The sequence below is a fragment of the Anser brachyrhynchus genome (assembly GCF_964034855.1).
Source record: "Anser brachyrhynchus genome assembly, chromosome: 2".
NCBI lineage: Eukaryota > Metazoa > Chordata > Aves > Anseriformes > Anatidae > Anser > Anser brachyrhynchus.
In genome coordinates, this window is record NC_137695.1 from 95,924,799 (window position 1) to 95,938,727 (window position 13,929).

Below are 13,929 nucleotides of genomic sequence, written 5' to 3' on the forward strand. Positions count from 1 at the left end.
AACTGCCCCCAACTACTGTTGTTCCTAAGAAGGGGTAAGCTGAGATTCTTCTGAGTATAAGGATTTCCAGTCCTTGTTATCACAGACAAGAGGAGTGTCTGAATTCAGACATGTGTCATGTATTTTGACATTGCCAACTTTATGACAGAGATTACACGTGAAATTCAATTTATAAAATAGCTTTTGATTAAAAAAAAAAGTCAGTTCTCCAGTGGACACACTCCAGAAAAGTTAAATGAAAACTTCTGAAGAGAGGAATTGTAAGAACGGTTTTAAGACTGGCAAACGTGGCACACAGAAAGGTGATTACATTGAGTTTCGTAACTTGGTGTAGGCTTACAACCCTGATCTGGGGTGATAATATATTACAAAGGACTGAAAGCCATCAAAGGCTGGAAGTCAAAATCTGCATCAAAGCTCCTAGCGCCTGCCTGGAGCACAATGTTCCCAGTGCTTACAGAGCAAGACTCGCGTTTCCATATATGCCACTCATTTCTGAAATCCAAACTTGTTTGGGTCTGTTCTGAAAAGCTGAGGGCATCCTACGTGTTTTAGAAAATTGAGGTCACAAGCCTCCACAATTCTTGTCAAGAGCTCTCTGCTTCCAAAGTCAATATCAAAAAGATCTTTTCTATCTGGATGTAAGAAGAATGAAACTTCTTTTCTGTTCGACCCAGACAGCATACAACTTACCCATGGTATGTGGCCTGCATTAGTGCTGTCCAGCCATGAACATTATCCTGTTTGTCAATCTCAGCATTTTTCTCAACAAGGAGCTGGACAAGGGGCAGCTGCCCAGTTACAGCTGCAATCATTAACGGAGATGCACCATCAACATTGGTAATATTGACCTGACTTGGGTCTTCATCAACTATCTCTTTAACCAGCTGAAAGTTGCCTGCAAAACAGTGATATAAAAAAAAAAAATCTACATCAGCAACATAGAACTGCTTAGCCACTGAATTAATATGTACTTTGATTTGCTGACACTGGTCTACGTTTAGTGAAATTAAAACAGAAGAAATACGCTATGTATCACTTCAATGTATATAGTCCTTTAAAACATTTTGCACATTAAACAATAAAGCAGTATCAATAACAACAGACATATAGAACTGTCAGTACTACAGAATTGCAATACTACAGCTTCAAACATTAAAAGTAAGTGTTTGTACCGATCTCTGTTTCTTCGTCGATACATTTTCACTGGCTACAGGAAGTTGTGATATAAGCTGGAGGCACTATTTTCCCTCATATTTTTACATACCTGCGCACTTACAGTACAATTCTGTTACAAGAATAATTTTCTCAAATAATGACTAAGCCATTAAGGCTGTATAAACTGCAGTGTGTCTCATGTGAAGACATGTGTATGGAACTTTTCCATAAAATTGTCTGAAGATGATGCAGAAGGAAAAGCAACGATGCGGAGACAACTGCTTTGCCATTCAGCAGGACTAAGATCCCCCATTGCATTTCCTTAGACAGATATCACAGAAAACCACAATTCTAGAACCAAAGAAGATGGGTACAAAGGCACTCTGAAGGTGACAAAGGTCATTCTTGCCTCGAGCAGGTAGAACAACACCCTAGGTCATATCGACCAGTAATTCCTCCTACAAAGGTTGTTGGCTGCTTCTAAAAACCACGACTGATACAATTCCACAACCTCCCAGTGAATTAGTCTATACCAGTGCTCAAACTTCTTATATTCAGAATGTATTTTTTTTTAATTCTACTTCTGATATTTAATTTCCAATGCAAAACTTCCCTACTCCTTCCTCAAGAGTAATTCCTGTCATCCTTTTTTTGAAGTAAACCTAACAGTCAAGTTTCCAGATAAAAGAGGCTGGCAGTCACTGAGTTCTTGTCTAGATTACAAAAAGCAGTGCAAAATCTGCTACGGAATGTACGTTAGCTAGGTTGTGTTTCTTTTTTTTTTTTTTTTTCCTAAATCTTAATAAAGGTAGGAACAAGCAATTTAAAAAAATGTCTGAGGTAGTCAGGGTCATCCTAAGCAGAGGGCTTAAATTTGCCCAGCTCCCTTACTTTTTTGATGACATATGGTTGACAAAAGCACAGAAGAAGCTGAGAGGAAAGAAAGATCTCAGACTGAATATGTACCATTGCAGGAACAGAGGCAAAAAGAAGCAGACTGTCAACTGCCATGCAAATGGAAAAATTCTTACACTTTAAAAAACAAAACAAAACCAAAAAAAACCCACTTCAAACAGTAAACTGCTTTATGGCATGGACTGCCTTCAACTCAGTCACTGGTGTCAGTATTTTCCTTGGAAAGACAGTCAGAATTCCAGATAAACCCTGCAGGCACTTGAATGCATGCACTGAAACTAACATCCACCCCCACTCATCATCTAATTTCTTGGAAGGGGAAAGAAAAGCACAGACCTCATTTTCCATGTCCCAATTTAGTAAAAGACACCAAGTGGCTTTTTTAACACAGAACTGCATCAAAAATTTTGTTAAACAGAAACCCTGGAACCTACAGAGACTCCAGAATTGACTTCGAACTCTGTCCTGGACACTTCTTAACCTAGCAAAGTCCTCTTAAACAATGCTGCCAGCTGCCATCCACAGCTGTGTATTCTAGAGAAAAACAAATGCAGCACACTGACCAATATTGATTTGACTCCTTTCTAGCCAGCTTTAATGTTTTTAAATCTCATACCAAAAGTCACACAGGTATGAGAAGGACGGCTGAGCTTTCTAAAATGTAGCTGACACGAGGCTTTCCAGAATAAGTTTTGGCAGCTTACATGTGAAGAATTGACACGTATGACAGACCTCCCACTACTGCTACCTATCATCTCTTTCTTCCTCACAATTATGTCTGCCCATTTCCAGTTCTGTTAGCCCCAAAAGCCATAAAGTTTCTGAGATGGTGACTTACAATGGTTAGTTAAAAAGCAACTGTTTAGCTGCAGTACCAAACCCTGGATTAGATCTCGATGCTAAGGTCAGACTTGACCATTTGAAAATACAACTCTGGATTTTCAATAGGAATGAATGCAGTAAGAATAAAATTTAGAAGATAACTGTTGATTTAAAGGTGTTTTGCTGAAATCCATTTGGACAGATGTTGAGAAACAGTGGTATTTTCCTTCACAATATCATTCGCATACAAATAAAAAAAGATGCAAAAACTCATCAAAAAGGTACTAACTCAGAATTCTCCTTCGGGTTGCAGCTCCCCACTGAAAGCAAGAAGACAAACCTCATCAGAGCATTCATGATTACGTTACAGGCAGAAGCAGGTAAATGGACAAAAAGCTGGAAGGAGAGGTAGCTGTGCTCAACCCTGAAGTTCACTTATTCTACACGCACACATCACATCAACCCTGAAGTTCACTACGTGCACACATCACAGTCCGGAGGGGTACAGCCAGCTTTCCATGGATCAGGTTTTCTTTGCGAGAGACACAGAAAGCACAGCTTTGTTACACAGCACAGTATTACTACATCCACTGCATCCACGAGGCTGTATTACCAACAGCACCTCACTGCCTGGGACGTCTTGGCCCCCAGTAAGGGAAGGCTGACTGGGGAAAGACCCTTGTGAGACTCTCATAGGTCTCACGGGACACCTCTCATTAGTTCACTGGATGTAAGATTTAATCTCACATGAGAATGACTTCTTTCCTTATTTGAAGTGATATTAAATAAAACCATCAAGTCCTTTACTTTTACTGCTCAGTGACTTTTTTTTTTCTGTCCACATAGCTAGGACCGCTGACAGTAGGCTACAGGTGCTATTGTATAGCTCAGAACATGATTAAAAAGCAAAACACCAATTATAAAAGCAGGAATCAGAGAAGGCTCAAAGACTGAGCCTCTCTAAGCTGTCAAACAGATTGCCAACAGGGTAGAGTTTCTGATCTCTGGCATTATCAGCAACCTCAGCAGAAAGTGAATAGTCCTGTTTCCCAAGCCAATGCCATCAGATGGCAATACTCAGGCCAAACCCATAATTTCAGCACATATTCCTATGCTAGAAGATCCAGGAAAATAGGTAACCAGCAAGCAGTTAGCCATTCACCAGGAGTGCAACCCATCACAGCTTGAATCGAATTTAAATCAACAGGATGGCATTGTCTTTTTCTCTTTGTGACAAAACAGATTTATCAATTTTGTGCTCATGAAAAGTCGCTCCCAGTCATGAAAGAATGTGCAGGATTCGAGACAATTGCCCTTTTCCTGAAGCAACTTTAAACAGCAATGAAAACGTCCATATGGAGTAGAGACCAGTGTATTTTTTGCAGTTTTATTTTCATACTTCAAGACTACCAGGAAGGAAAAAAAATCATGTTAAAGGTAGCATGGTCTTGGAAACTACTAAATCACACCATTGTGGCATGAAGGGCACAACAAGGAGCTCATAAGGACTTTTTCATATTGGAATGTGAAAAAAAATAAATAAAAATTACAGAAATAAATGTATTTTTTAAATGAAAAAGAGGGAAAAAAAGTAGTTGCGGGTTAAAACAGAACACAATTCAGTTTCCCATGTTAGCAAACAAGCGTACTCTGTAGTTGCAAGAACCAGACATGATGGAAAAACCCTGTCAGTACTTACCCAGTTTCAAAGCATGGAAGACATCAGGTTGCCTCTTTTCTGTATCTGAAAAACACATATTTCTATTAAGAGTCATTTAAAAGGCAAAAAAAATCTAATAAAATTTTATAGAAAAAATACACAATATATAGAAAAAATATATACATAAATATACCATAAAAGATGTTTGTACATGCATTTAGTAAGAATGAAGAGAGCACAGATTTTTATTCCCTGTGGGAACAACGACTCACCTGTATGGTTCTGTGTGCAGAGGTAAGGCTACACACTGTAATATACCAGTACTGGCTCTGCCTTTCAACTTCCATTCTGTATCAGGAAATTTTATTTGGAAACTTCTGTTTCCTGCCTGGAAGACTTAAATATCAATGAAAGAACCACAGTACAGTTCTGTGGTCTGGTGTAATTCTCTGTACAACAGCAAACACTCAAGTAACACAGGACTATTTTGGAAAGGGATTCAAAAGGAGTTTTATAAGATGCTCCCTTTTTACTTCCTCTTGAATATTGACAAGCTAATTTTTGAAGGTCACAAAAATAATAGTGATGATTCAAATACACAGTTTGTGCATTAATAGAGATCCTTCAGCTCCCAGATCATCATCATCTTAAAAAGAACTGTAATTATTACAATTGTAAGACTTCGAGTGAAGGATCTTTCGTTCTACGTGCCTTCCCAGTGCTTTGAAATGGTTGGCAATATATACAAAGAGGAAAAAATAGTGACATATTTTGCACCTTCCACTCAAACAAAAAAAATATATCCTTCTCTGTCTTCCAAAACATTACTGTCACTACAGAGCCAATGGGGCAAGAAGATTTGTAGGAAAACAAGTGACATTGAGAGGTCTCTCAGGTCCGATTCTGCCATTTTATGGTAAAACAGAAAAGGTTCATGTTCGTGGCTTGACTTCAGAGGAAGTCATTTGAAAATGCTGAACAAAAAACAGTTGCTGAAAAGCCCCCCACAACATGAGAAACTCTTAATTTACGACTAGGAACTGGAGCCGTGGGTCCTAAGTTTTCTCCTGATTAAGAAACTGCTCTATAGAAGGAACTGTGTATGAACTCACTGATGGAAAACAGATCTCAAAAGACTAATTGAGGAAAGGATGGGACTCTGCACTTGGCATGTGCAAAGCCTGGAAGAGACGCTGCCTCGGGGAGCAGGAGACCACGAAGAGGTGCCAGAAGACACAGGCAACACCCAGGCTGTCAGGGGCAGTTCTGATTTTGTTACTGAAAACAGCTCATAGAAGAGAGGTGCTTTCATTCGAGATGCAATTCACCTTACCTATATAGGGTCACGGTTAATGGTTCAGAAGACAATTTCATTTTCTGCTGCCTTCCACAGGAGAGAAAGGATCTGTTTGTTTGTTTGTTTCCCCCAGGATATACTGATTCCAGTGCTAGAGGAGGCTAAAGCCATGGCCAAACATTGATGCAGAAATTTATGTGGAAGCCTAACATTGTTAACCTCTTCTCCACCCCAGTTACTACCTTACTGCTGATGGAAACTTGCCCTCAGCAGAGGTGGCAGGCACGCTCACCTGCTTTAATGCAAGTCCACTCTAGTTTAAACAGACTTCAATGCTTTAAGTTGGACGATTATAGAAGACTTTCCAGCAGCATCAGGCCAACTCTGCATGCACAGAGATTACATGCAAATGCACAGGCAAGATATAAAGCACTGCGCTAGCAAATCCCCCAGATGTCTGATTCTGCACACTGTTAAGCAACCAAGGTCTCTGTCAGAGGCTCATCATGAGCAAACGTCTGCAGTCAGACAGTTCTGCCTGGTAGCTTGGCTGTATGAAAGCCCTTGCTCCAACTTAACCTATGAGTCAACATCTGAGTGAGTTCAAACTTTCTCTGGGGCAGAAGGAAATGTCAGATTTCAGTCCTGAGTCTTAAAGTACAAGGGAAGCTTGACCTGCAGGAATAAGACCCAATTTAAATAAAAATTAACAAGCTTTAAGTAGGAGACTGGGATTGTGGGTATGTCTACGCTGCAGTGTAACAGAAAAATAATTAGCTAAGATTTAAATAAGCTTCTTTGGGTATCACACGTGGCAGAGAGCTTAGAGCGGACTAACATAGCCTGCAGGCTTTCTGCCACCATGGCTGAATAGGTGGTAGCACCTGGAAAAGATGTTCTTTAGGGTCACTCCTACCCTTATTGAAAATTCTAGAGCTGGAAAACTAGATGCCTATCCTGCCTCGCTGCTTTTCCAAACCCTCTAGTTAAATGTCTCCCAGCATCAGTCTGCATTATGAGGCACAAACACCTCGAAGAGAGTCCCCAGTCAGCCACATACAGAATAAGGTCTCAACCTCTGAAATGACTTACTGATGTTCAAACGTCCAACACAATGTCCAGACCAAACTGCCTGACTTCATGAACAGATTTAATACATTTCTGTATTAAATAAACAAATTTCTGGAGAAGGAAAAGGAAGCAAATTCACAACAAAACCAGCATAAGCCAATCATAACATTATTCTATAGAACCACCTAGCAAGAAAAGCTAAGTTAATTTGGAAGGAAATCAGAGATATCTAACAATAAGTACATTAAAAAAAATAAAAATCATTAGTATTTCAAACAAACAGGTGACAACAGATAGGCTTAAACTTTATCTTCAATAAAAATGAAACTCCTACAAGCATGCATACAGATAGCTGTCAACAGAATACAAATTTGCTTCGTAATTCAGAAAGAAAATAACTAGTAACAACATACAACATACTACTATGTCCTTTTGGTTGATTATGTGGCACTGGACATATTGTTTGAGACTTGATAAAGTTGTAGCCAAAGTTAGCTCACATCTTTCAAAACCGTTCGATCATCAACAAAAGGTATTACCTCTCTACAAAAACCTGGATTTTTTACATCCTTAAGCTCTCCTGGTTAAAGCTACACCACTACACACTCATTAACTGCACAGACTGTTTCTCTTCCCTTATCTCATTCAACGCACATAATTCATGTATTACAGTGCAGAACTAAAACCACCATAAAAGCAGCATTTCTGCAGTTCATCTTACTTGAGATTTGCATCAAGATGATGTACTTCTGATCTAATTTTGTACATAAATTAGCACAGCGTGTGTATACGTGTACATGTGTGAGCACGCACACTGCAGGCACATGATGCTCGAGAGGAGAAGGTTGTTACAAGTTTTATGAAGTTCTGAAATTAAGTATTCCCCTCTCCTTCAAGGATCAGAAAAGTGGAGCACATGATAACTTGTTATTCATCCACATTAATACTTCATTTTCTTATACTACACAGTCTACTATCAAAGGGCTTTGAGAAGGGTTCATACCCTCAGAGAGCTGAAGGCCAGAAGAAACTATCAGGATAACCTAATCTGTTTTTCTGCGTATCACAGACCTTGTACGTGACACATAGCAAAGACAATCTGATGATAAGTTTTAGAAAAGCATTCAACCTTGATTGCACGTCAGGGTTTCTACACCTTTTCTAAGTCATTCCAGGTCTAAACTTCACTGCAAAGATTGCTGTCTTATTTCCCATTCAAATTCTTCTGACTTTAAACTTGCAGGTTTTTTTCTTTGGCTGCTGTACAAAAAGACCCTCAAGTACTGGATGTCCTGTCCTTAACGTGGAAACTTTATTAATCACTTCTCTTAACCACCTCATGAAACTAGGCAGACAGAACATCTTTAGTCTCTCACTACAAGGCAGGTTTTCAAGATTTTCTATCTTTTAAAAGTTTTCTCCAAGTTCGTGATATCCTTTCTTTGATGTCCTTATTCTTTTCTCTAGTATCTCTTCTTTAGACCCCTATCAAGTAAGCCTTTTTAAATTTTCTTTCTAAATGAGTGCCTGTATCATGTGTTTTAAAGGTTAAAAAACCCAAAACATTACAATATTTTAAATGTTTTAAAAATTTTTACTGCAGAACAGGAATTCTACCATGTTAACCTGGAAGACATCTGCTGAAGTTGAGTATTCCTGCATCACCCAAGGCAGGTATACCTACTCCAACATTTTCAGTCTAGTTACAAATTTTAAAGAACGTGGTGTACACACAACATAACACCTTCAGTTTCCAAATACGCAATCAAAACTCCAAGAAGACAAAACAAAAATCTAATGCTCCATACCTGCCTGGGGTCTAATTGTTGTGAGAGATTCCAGGTAGTCCTTCATGTCTTTATGTTTGAAGCCAACAGAGATTTCAAAAGGTGTTTTATGTAGTACATTCAGGTGATCGGGATTGGCACCCTTCTCCATGAGCTGCTGTGCCAAGCTCACCTTTCCACTAACAGCTGCCAGCATTAAAGGACTCCAGCCCATAGTCTTCACAGTGTAATTGCAATCAGCTCCCCAGTCTAATAACAGATGTACCACTGCCTCATGTCCATGTTGAGCGGCTGCCATCAGTGGAGTGATATCAGGAAGGTCGTCTCTGCTGCTGTTAAGCACATTTGTGCTAAAATGGTCGTAATTGTCTACAAAAGCTCCAGATTCCAGCAACAATTTCACCATGCTGACATGGCCGCCTCTAGAGGCCATTGTGAGGACGTTGGCTCCCAACTTATTCTGTGCGTTGAGATCAGCACCATTTTCCAGCAAGATGTGAGCCACGCTTAGATGTCCAAACCTTGAGAGAAATAAAGAGGAAAGGGGAAGAAGAGAATTAACACCTTGGACGGCAGAGGCTTCCGACATACTCTGAAAACGGTCATACTCTGAACACAGAAAAATTTGTTACCAATTCAGCGTATCGACTAATGGAAATGACTGAGATACTCGCTATGTGAGATCACACACACATCACTGAACGTGACCATGGTCACCTTACTGGTGGACTGCACCTTCCTAAATTGTTTCACATGCACCAAGTGACCATATCCATAAAAAAGACGTTTGCATCACCCCTTGCTTTGCAGTTGGGAAAAAAAAATCAACAAACTCCCAGAACAGAAGGTGGCTCAGTGAAGACAGGCAACTGTGATGCGCTCATGAAGCTCAAAAAAGAATATAGCGGGTGGCCATTGCTTTCATAAAGGAAGCTGAACTTAGCACCAGGGGGACCAGATGAGCTCTCCTCATGTAGAACACCTCAGGGAAACTGGACTCTGACACTGGTTTCACCAGCAGCACCGCTCTGATAGATGTTGACTGTGAGAGGCTCTGGTAATTTGCCATTAAGCAAAAGACAATCATGAAAGCCATACGTGGTGGTTTTACTCAGCTGGGCTCCACCACAACCGCTCTCTCACTCCCTGTCCTCAAAGGAAAAGGGGGAGAAAATATGATGCAAAGGGTTCAAGGGTTGAGATAAAGGATGGGGAGATCATTCAATTATCATCACAGGCAAAATAACGATCATAGACTCAGCATAGGGAAATTAGTAACATTTATTACCTATATAAATATATACTTAAATATTTGAGAAACTCAAACTAAAAACACCTTCTCCCAACCCTTCCACCTTTTTCTACCTCCTCCCCCCAAGTGGAGCAGGGGAACAGGGAATGGGGGCTCCAGTCAGTCCTTAAAGCTGCTCCTTCATGGTCACTCCCTGCCCCTGCTCCACGTGGGGTCCCTCCCACGGGATGCCGTCCTTCCCGAACTGAGCCTGCGGGGGCTGCCCACAGGCAGCAGATCTTCAAGAACTGCTCCCACACGGCTCCGTACCACAGGTTCCATCCCCCAGGAGCAAACTGCTCCAGCACGGGTCCCCCACGGGTGGGCGGCAGCTCCCCCCAGACCCCCTGCTCCTGCGTGGGCTCCTCTCCACGGGCTGCAGCTCCGGCCCGGGGCCTGCTCCTGCGGGGGCTCTCCATGGGCCGCAGCCTCCTCCAGGCCACATCCACCTGCTCCACCGGGGGCTCCTCCACGGGCTGCAGCGTGGAGATCTGCTCCGTGTGGGACCCATGGGCTGCAGGGGGACAGCCTGCTCCACCAGGGGCCTCTGCACAGGCCGCAGGGGAACTGCTGCTGCCTGCCTGGAGCGCCTCCTGCCCTGCTCCTGCACTGACCTTGGGGGCTGCAGGGCTGTTCTTACTCCTCACTCTCCCAGCTGTTGTGCTGCAGCAGGTTTTTTTCCCCCTTCCTTAAATCTGCTCTCCCAGAGGCCCAACCAGTGTCACTCCCTGGCTCGGCTCTGGCCAGCAGCAGGTCCCCTTTGGAGCCGTCTGGAGCTGGCTCTGATCTGACATGGGGCAGCTGCTGGGCACTGCTCACAGAGGGCACCCCTGCAGCCCCCCGCTACCATACCTCATACCAACACAATACCTCAAACCAGCTTGCTCACAGTGAGAAAATGGAAACCTTTTACCTCTCCCCAGTTGAGGAGCAATCCCACACTTTAATAAACATAATACATTCATAAGATGTGTACTTTTGCACTGCTTGTTGTAGCTATCATAAGTTACTATATGCTTGTGCAGTGTTTAACACAACCAAGCTTTGTTCCTGAAAGCTGCTTTTGCACTCTGAAACAGAACAAACGGTACTTGAGGAAATCCCCAGGAACACTACTGACCACTAACAGAGACATGAGACACGAGACACAAACTCCCTAGCTTCTTTCCAGAAAACATTAAGTTGCAGAAGAAAGTTTCCAGGGACTGTCAAGTTGCAAGGAGTCTGTGCTTGTAGCCTTCACTGTGCCACTTCAGTAGATCCCGCAATCTCTGCAAACGTGATTACTTTTATACATATATGCTATCTCACCAATTTCAACGGGACTAAACACAGCCAGAAAATTCAACATGTACATAGTTTGAGACCTATGCTTGCACAGTCATTATATTTTCTTTTCGGTTATCCATTAAAAAAACAAACAAACATGTTCTTCCATTTTAAGCTTCCTCCCCAGGCTTCAATATTTATCATACGTTTCAAATAGTAGCAAGTCATTTCTTTAAAACAATTAGAAGACTATGGTGATTTAGTTTATTGTTTTTAGAGAACGAGGGTGAGGTTTTCATTAAGGAAAAAATCTAAGAATGTTTTTGGGGCTTTTTTTTTTTTTTAACCTTCGTAAAATAACAGAACTGCTGAACCTTGTCTTCCTTGTTCTTACTGGAAAACCAGCTGTGTGACTCATTCTTTGGGAACTTTCTGTGGGCTTTAATTGAAAAGAGAATGTTGACTTTCAAACAGATTTTTTTTTCTTCCAAGTATTTTATTCAGTTATAAAAGAAAAAAAAAATCTCTCAATTAAGCATTGATTTATCAAAGTAGAACACGGCCCCCCAACCTTGCAAAATATGTAAACCCAGCGGGTATTTGTATACATTGAGAAAAGCAGAAACTCAAGCATTAGCAACACTGGAACCATCCGCAGCTCTGCGGTGAGCGATACGAGAATGGTACGATACTGAAAACAACCCAGCTCTGCCACTAATACCCAAAATAATGATTCTGCATATCCTCCAGCGAGCCCTTTAGGAAAATAAGGAAAAGGCAAGCAAAATGAATTGTTTATACTTAGTTCAATCCGTTTTAAATTGGAGGTGATTTTCCAACAGGTAGGGTTAAGAGAAGAAGGACTGAAACTGGTCAGGGGTTTTGCACATATCTCCCTGCCAAGGAAGGGAGGATGAGCATGCAGCGTTTTGGGGTTCGGGTGACCCCTTGCAGCTCTGGGGTGCTGGATACCCTGGCAGTATCAAGGGGTGCCCAGCTCCAATACCTGGATGCCTGGGATGGATGCCTGGGATGGATGCCTCTCCGCACCAGCCCCCGCCACCCCTCCTGCCCCCCGGGGAGCCGCGGGGAGGGCGGCAGGTGGGCGCCCGGCTCCTCGGGCCGCTCCCGGGCGCCCTCCCCGGCAGGGACCGGGGCGCAGGGGCCGAGCCCATCCTCCGAGCAGGCCGGTGCCTGCGGGCGCTACCCGAGGCTGGGGACCGGCAGCAGCGGCTGCGGGCGGAGACCCCCCCCGGGTGGGGGTGAAGCGTGCGCCCCTACCTGGCCGCCTGCATCAGCGGGCTCCAGCCGTAGTGGTTCCTGCTCTGCACCGAGGCCCCCTTCCGCAGCAGGAACCGCACCAGCTGCTCGTGGCCGCCCGCCGCGGCGAACTGCAGCCCTGTGTTGCCGGCCTCGTCGGTGCAGTCCACGGGGACGGCGGCGGCCGCCGGGACCGGGACCGGGGTGGCGACGACCGCCGCCGCCTCTCCGCGGGGCTCCGCCGGCTCCTCGCTGCCGCAGGCGGAGGCGGCCGCCGGCTCGGCGCTGCCGCCGGGCAGCCCGAGGAGGCGCCGGGCGGTCTCGCAGTCGCCCTGCTCGCAGGCGCGGAGGAAGAGCTGCACCTGGGGGGGCACCCCGCACTCCCCCATCGGCGGCGGCGGCGCCGAGCCCCGGCCGGCCCGGCCGCCCCCGGCCCTCGGCGGCCGCTGGGAAGGCGGCGGGGAGGAGGGGAGGAGGCCGGCGGGAGGAGGCCGGCCGAGGGCCTGCGTCGTCCCCTCACGGCGGCGCTGCCGCCGGCCCCCGCGCCATCTTCGCGCTGGTTCCACACAAAGAGGCGGCCGCGGCCATCGCGGGTGCCGCAGGCCCCTTGGGCTGGCAGCGGCACCTTCCTGCCTCCTCCTTCCCTCCCTCACAGGCTCCTTCGATACAATTCTGCGCTACAGAAACCAGTCGTTAACCACCAAACATCGCTTTGCACCCCAGTAGTGCCCAGCGGCTGGTCTCCGAGCATAAAACTCCCATTTTTGTTTCTAAGTCTCTTCTCTCTACCTTCAGCCTCTTAGGTAGCCTGGAACCTTTTGCAGCTTAAATTGATTTACAACAGCTAAACTGGAAAAATGATGAAGCTCTGGTGAAATAACTCCCGAATCACAGTTGACCGGTTAACTTAAGAATATGTTATCATGCCCCTATAACTTCTATAACTTCCAGCAGGTTGCTCTCTATCAAAACTTGTGACTTCAAGGGCAGAACACGGCACTTGTTACAATGGTGGAGGTTTGGGGCAGAGAGAATTAGGAGACGTTGCACAGAGTGTAGTTGAAACTGCCTGGTGTCACTAATATGAAGCCATCCACAGGTTTTATTCAGAGACACCCATACTTTCCATGTTATATGGCTTTCTTCCTCTGATCCACTGGCAAATCCAGATCACAGGACCATCATGGCAAAGGGCCTAACAAGCTGCACTTCAGGAAAGACTCCATCAAAAAAGTACTGACTGTGTAAGGCCGCTTAAACCCATCCTCTGGGAGAGTACCGCTCACAGCAGGTTAAAAATGACTTACACTTTTGCAAATTTTCCCTCACAGAAACAATAGGACAAATTCCTAGACAGGGTAAGTATTCAGTGATGCTTCCTCCATTATAGATATCATAC

At 44.1% G+C, this 13,929-nt stretch overlaps 1 protein-coding gene across 3 annotated transcripts in view; it reads right to left on the bottom strand.

The window, feature by feature from the left end:
- ANKS6 (ankyrin repeat and sterile alpha motif domain containing 6) overlaps window positions 1-13,929 on the bottom strand; it is a 49,480-nt gene extending 35,551 nt beyond the window's left edge. For 2 of the 3 annotated variants that reach the window (XR_013946651.1, XM_080580426.1), the window contains exons 1-4: window positions 12,552-13,929; window positions 8,732-9,231; window positions 4,595-4,639; window positions 694-898 (exon numbers count right to left, since the gene is read on the bottom strand). Coding sequence is in view for 2 of the 3 variants with exons in the window: in XM_080580426.1 (XP_080436552.1) it covers window positions 694-898; window positions 4,595-4,639; window positions 8,732-9,231; window positions 12,552-12,919 (1,118 nt within the window). In the remaining variant the exon portion in view is untranslated. The remainder of the gene's footprint in view (window positions 1-693; window positions 899-4,594; window positions 4,640-8,731; window positions 9,232-12,551) is intronic. The other variant, XM_080580425.1, reaches the window with a different exon arrangement.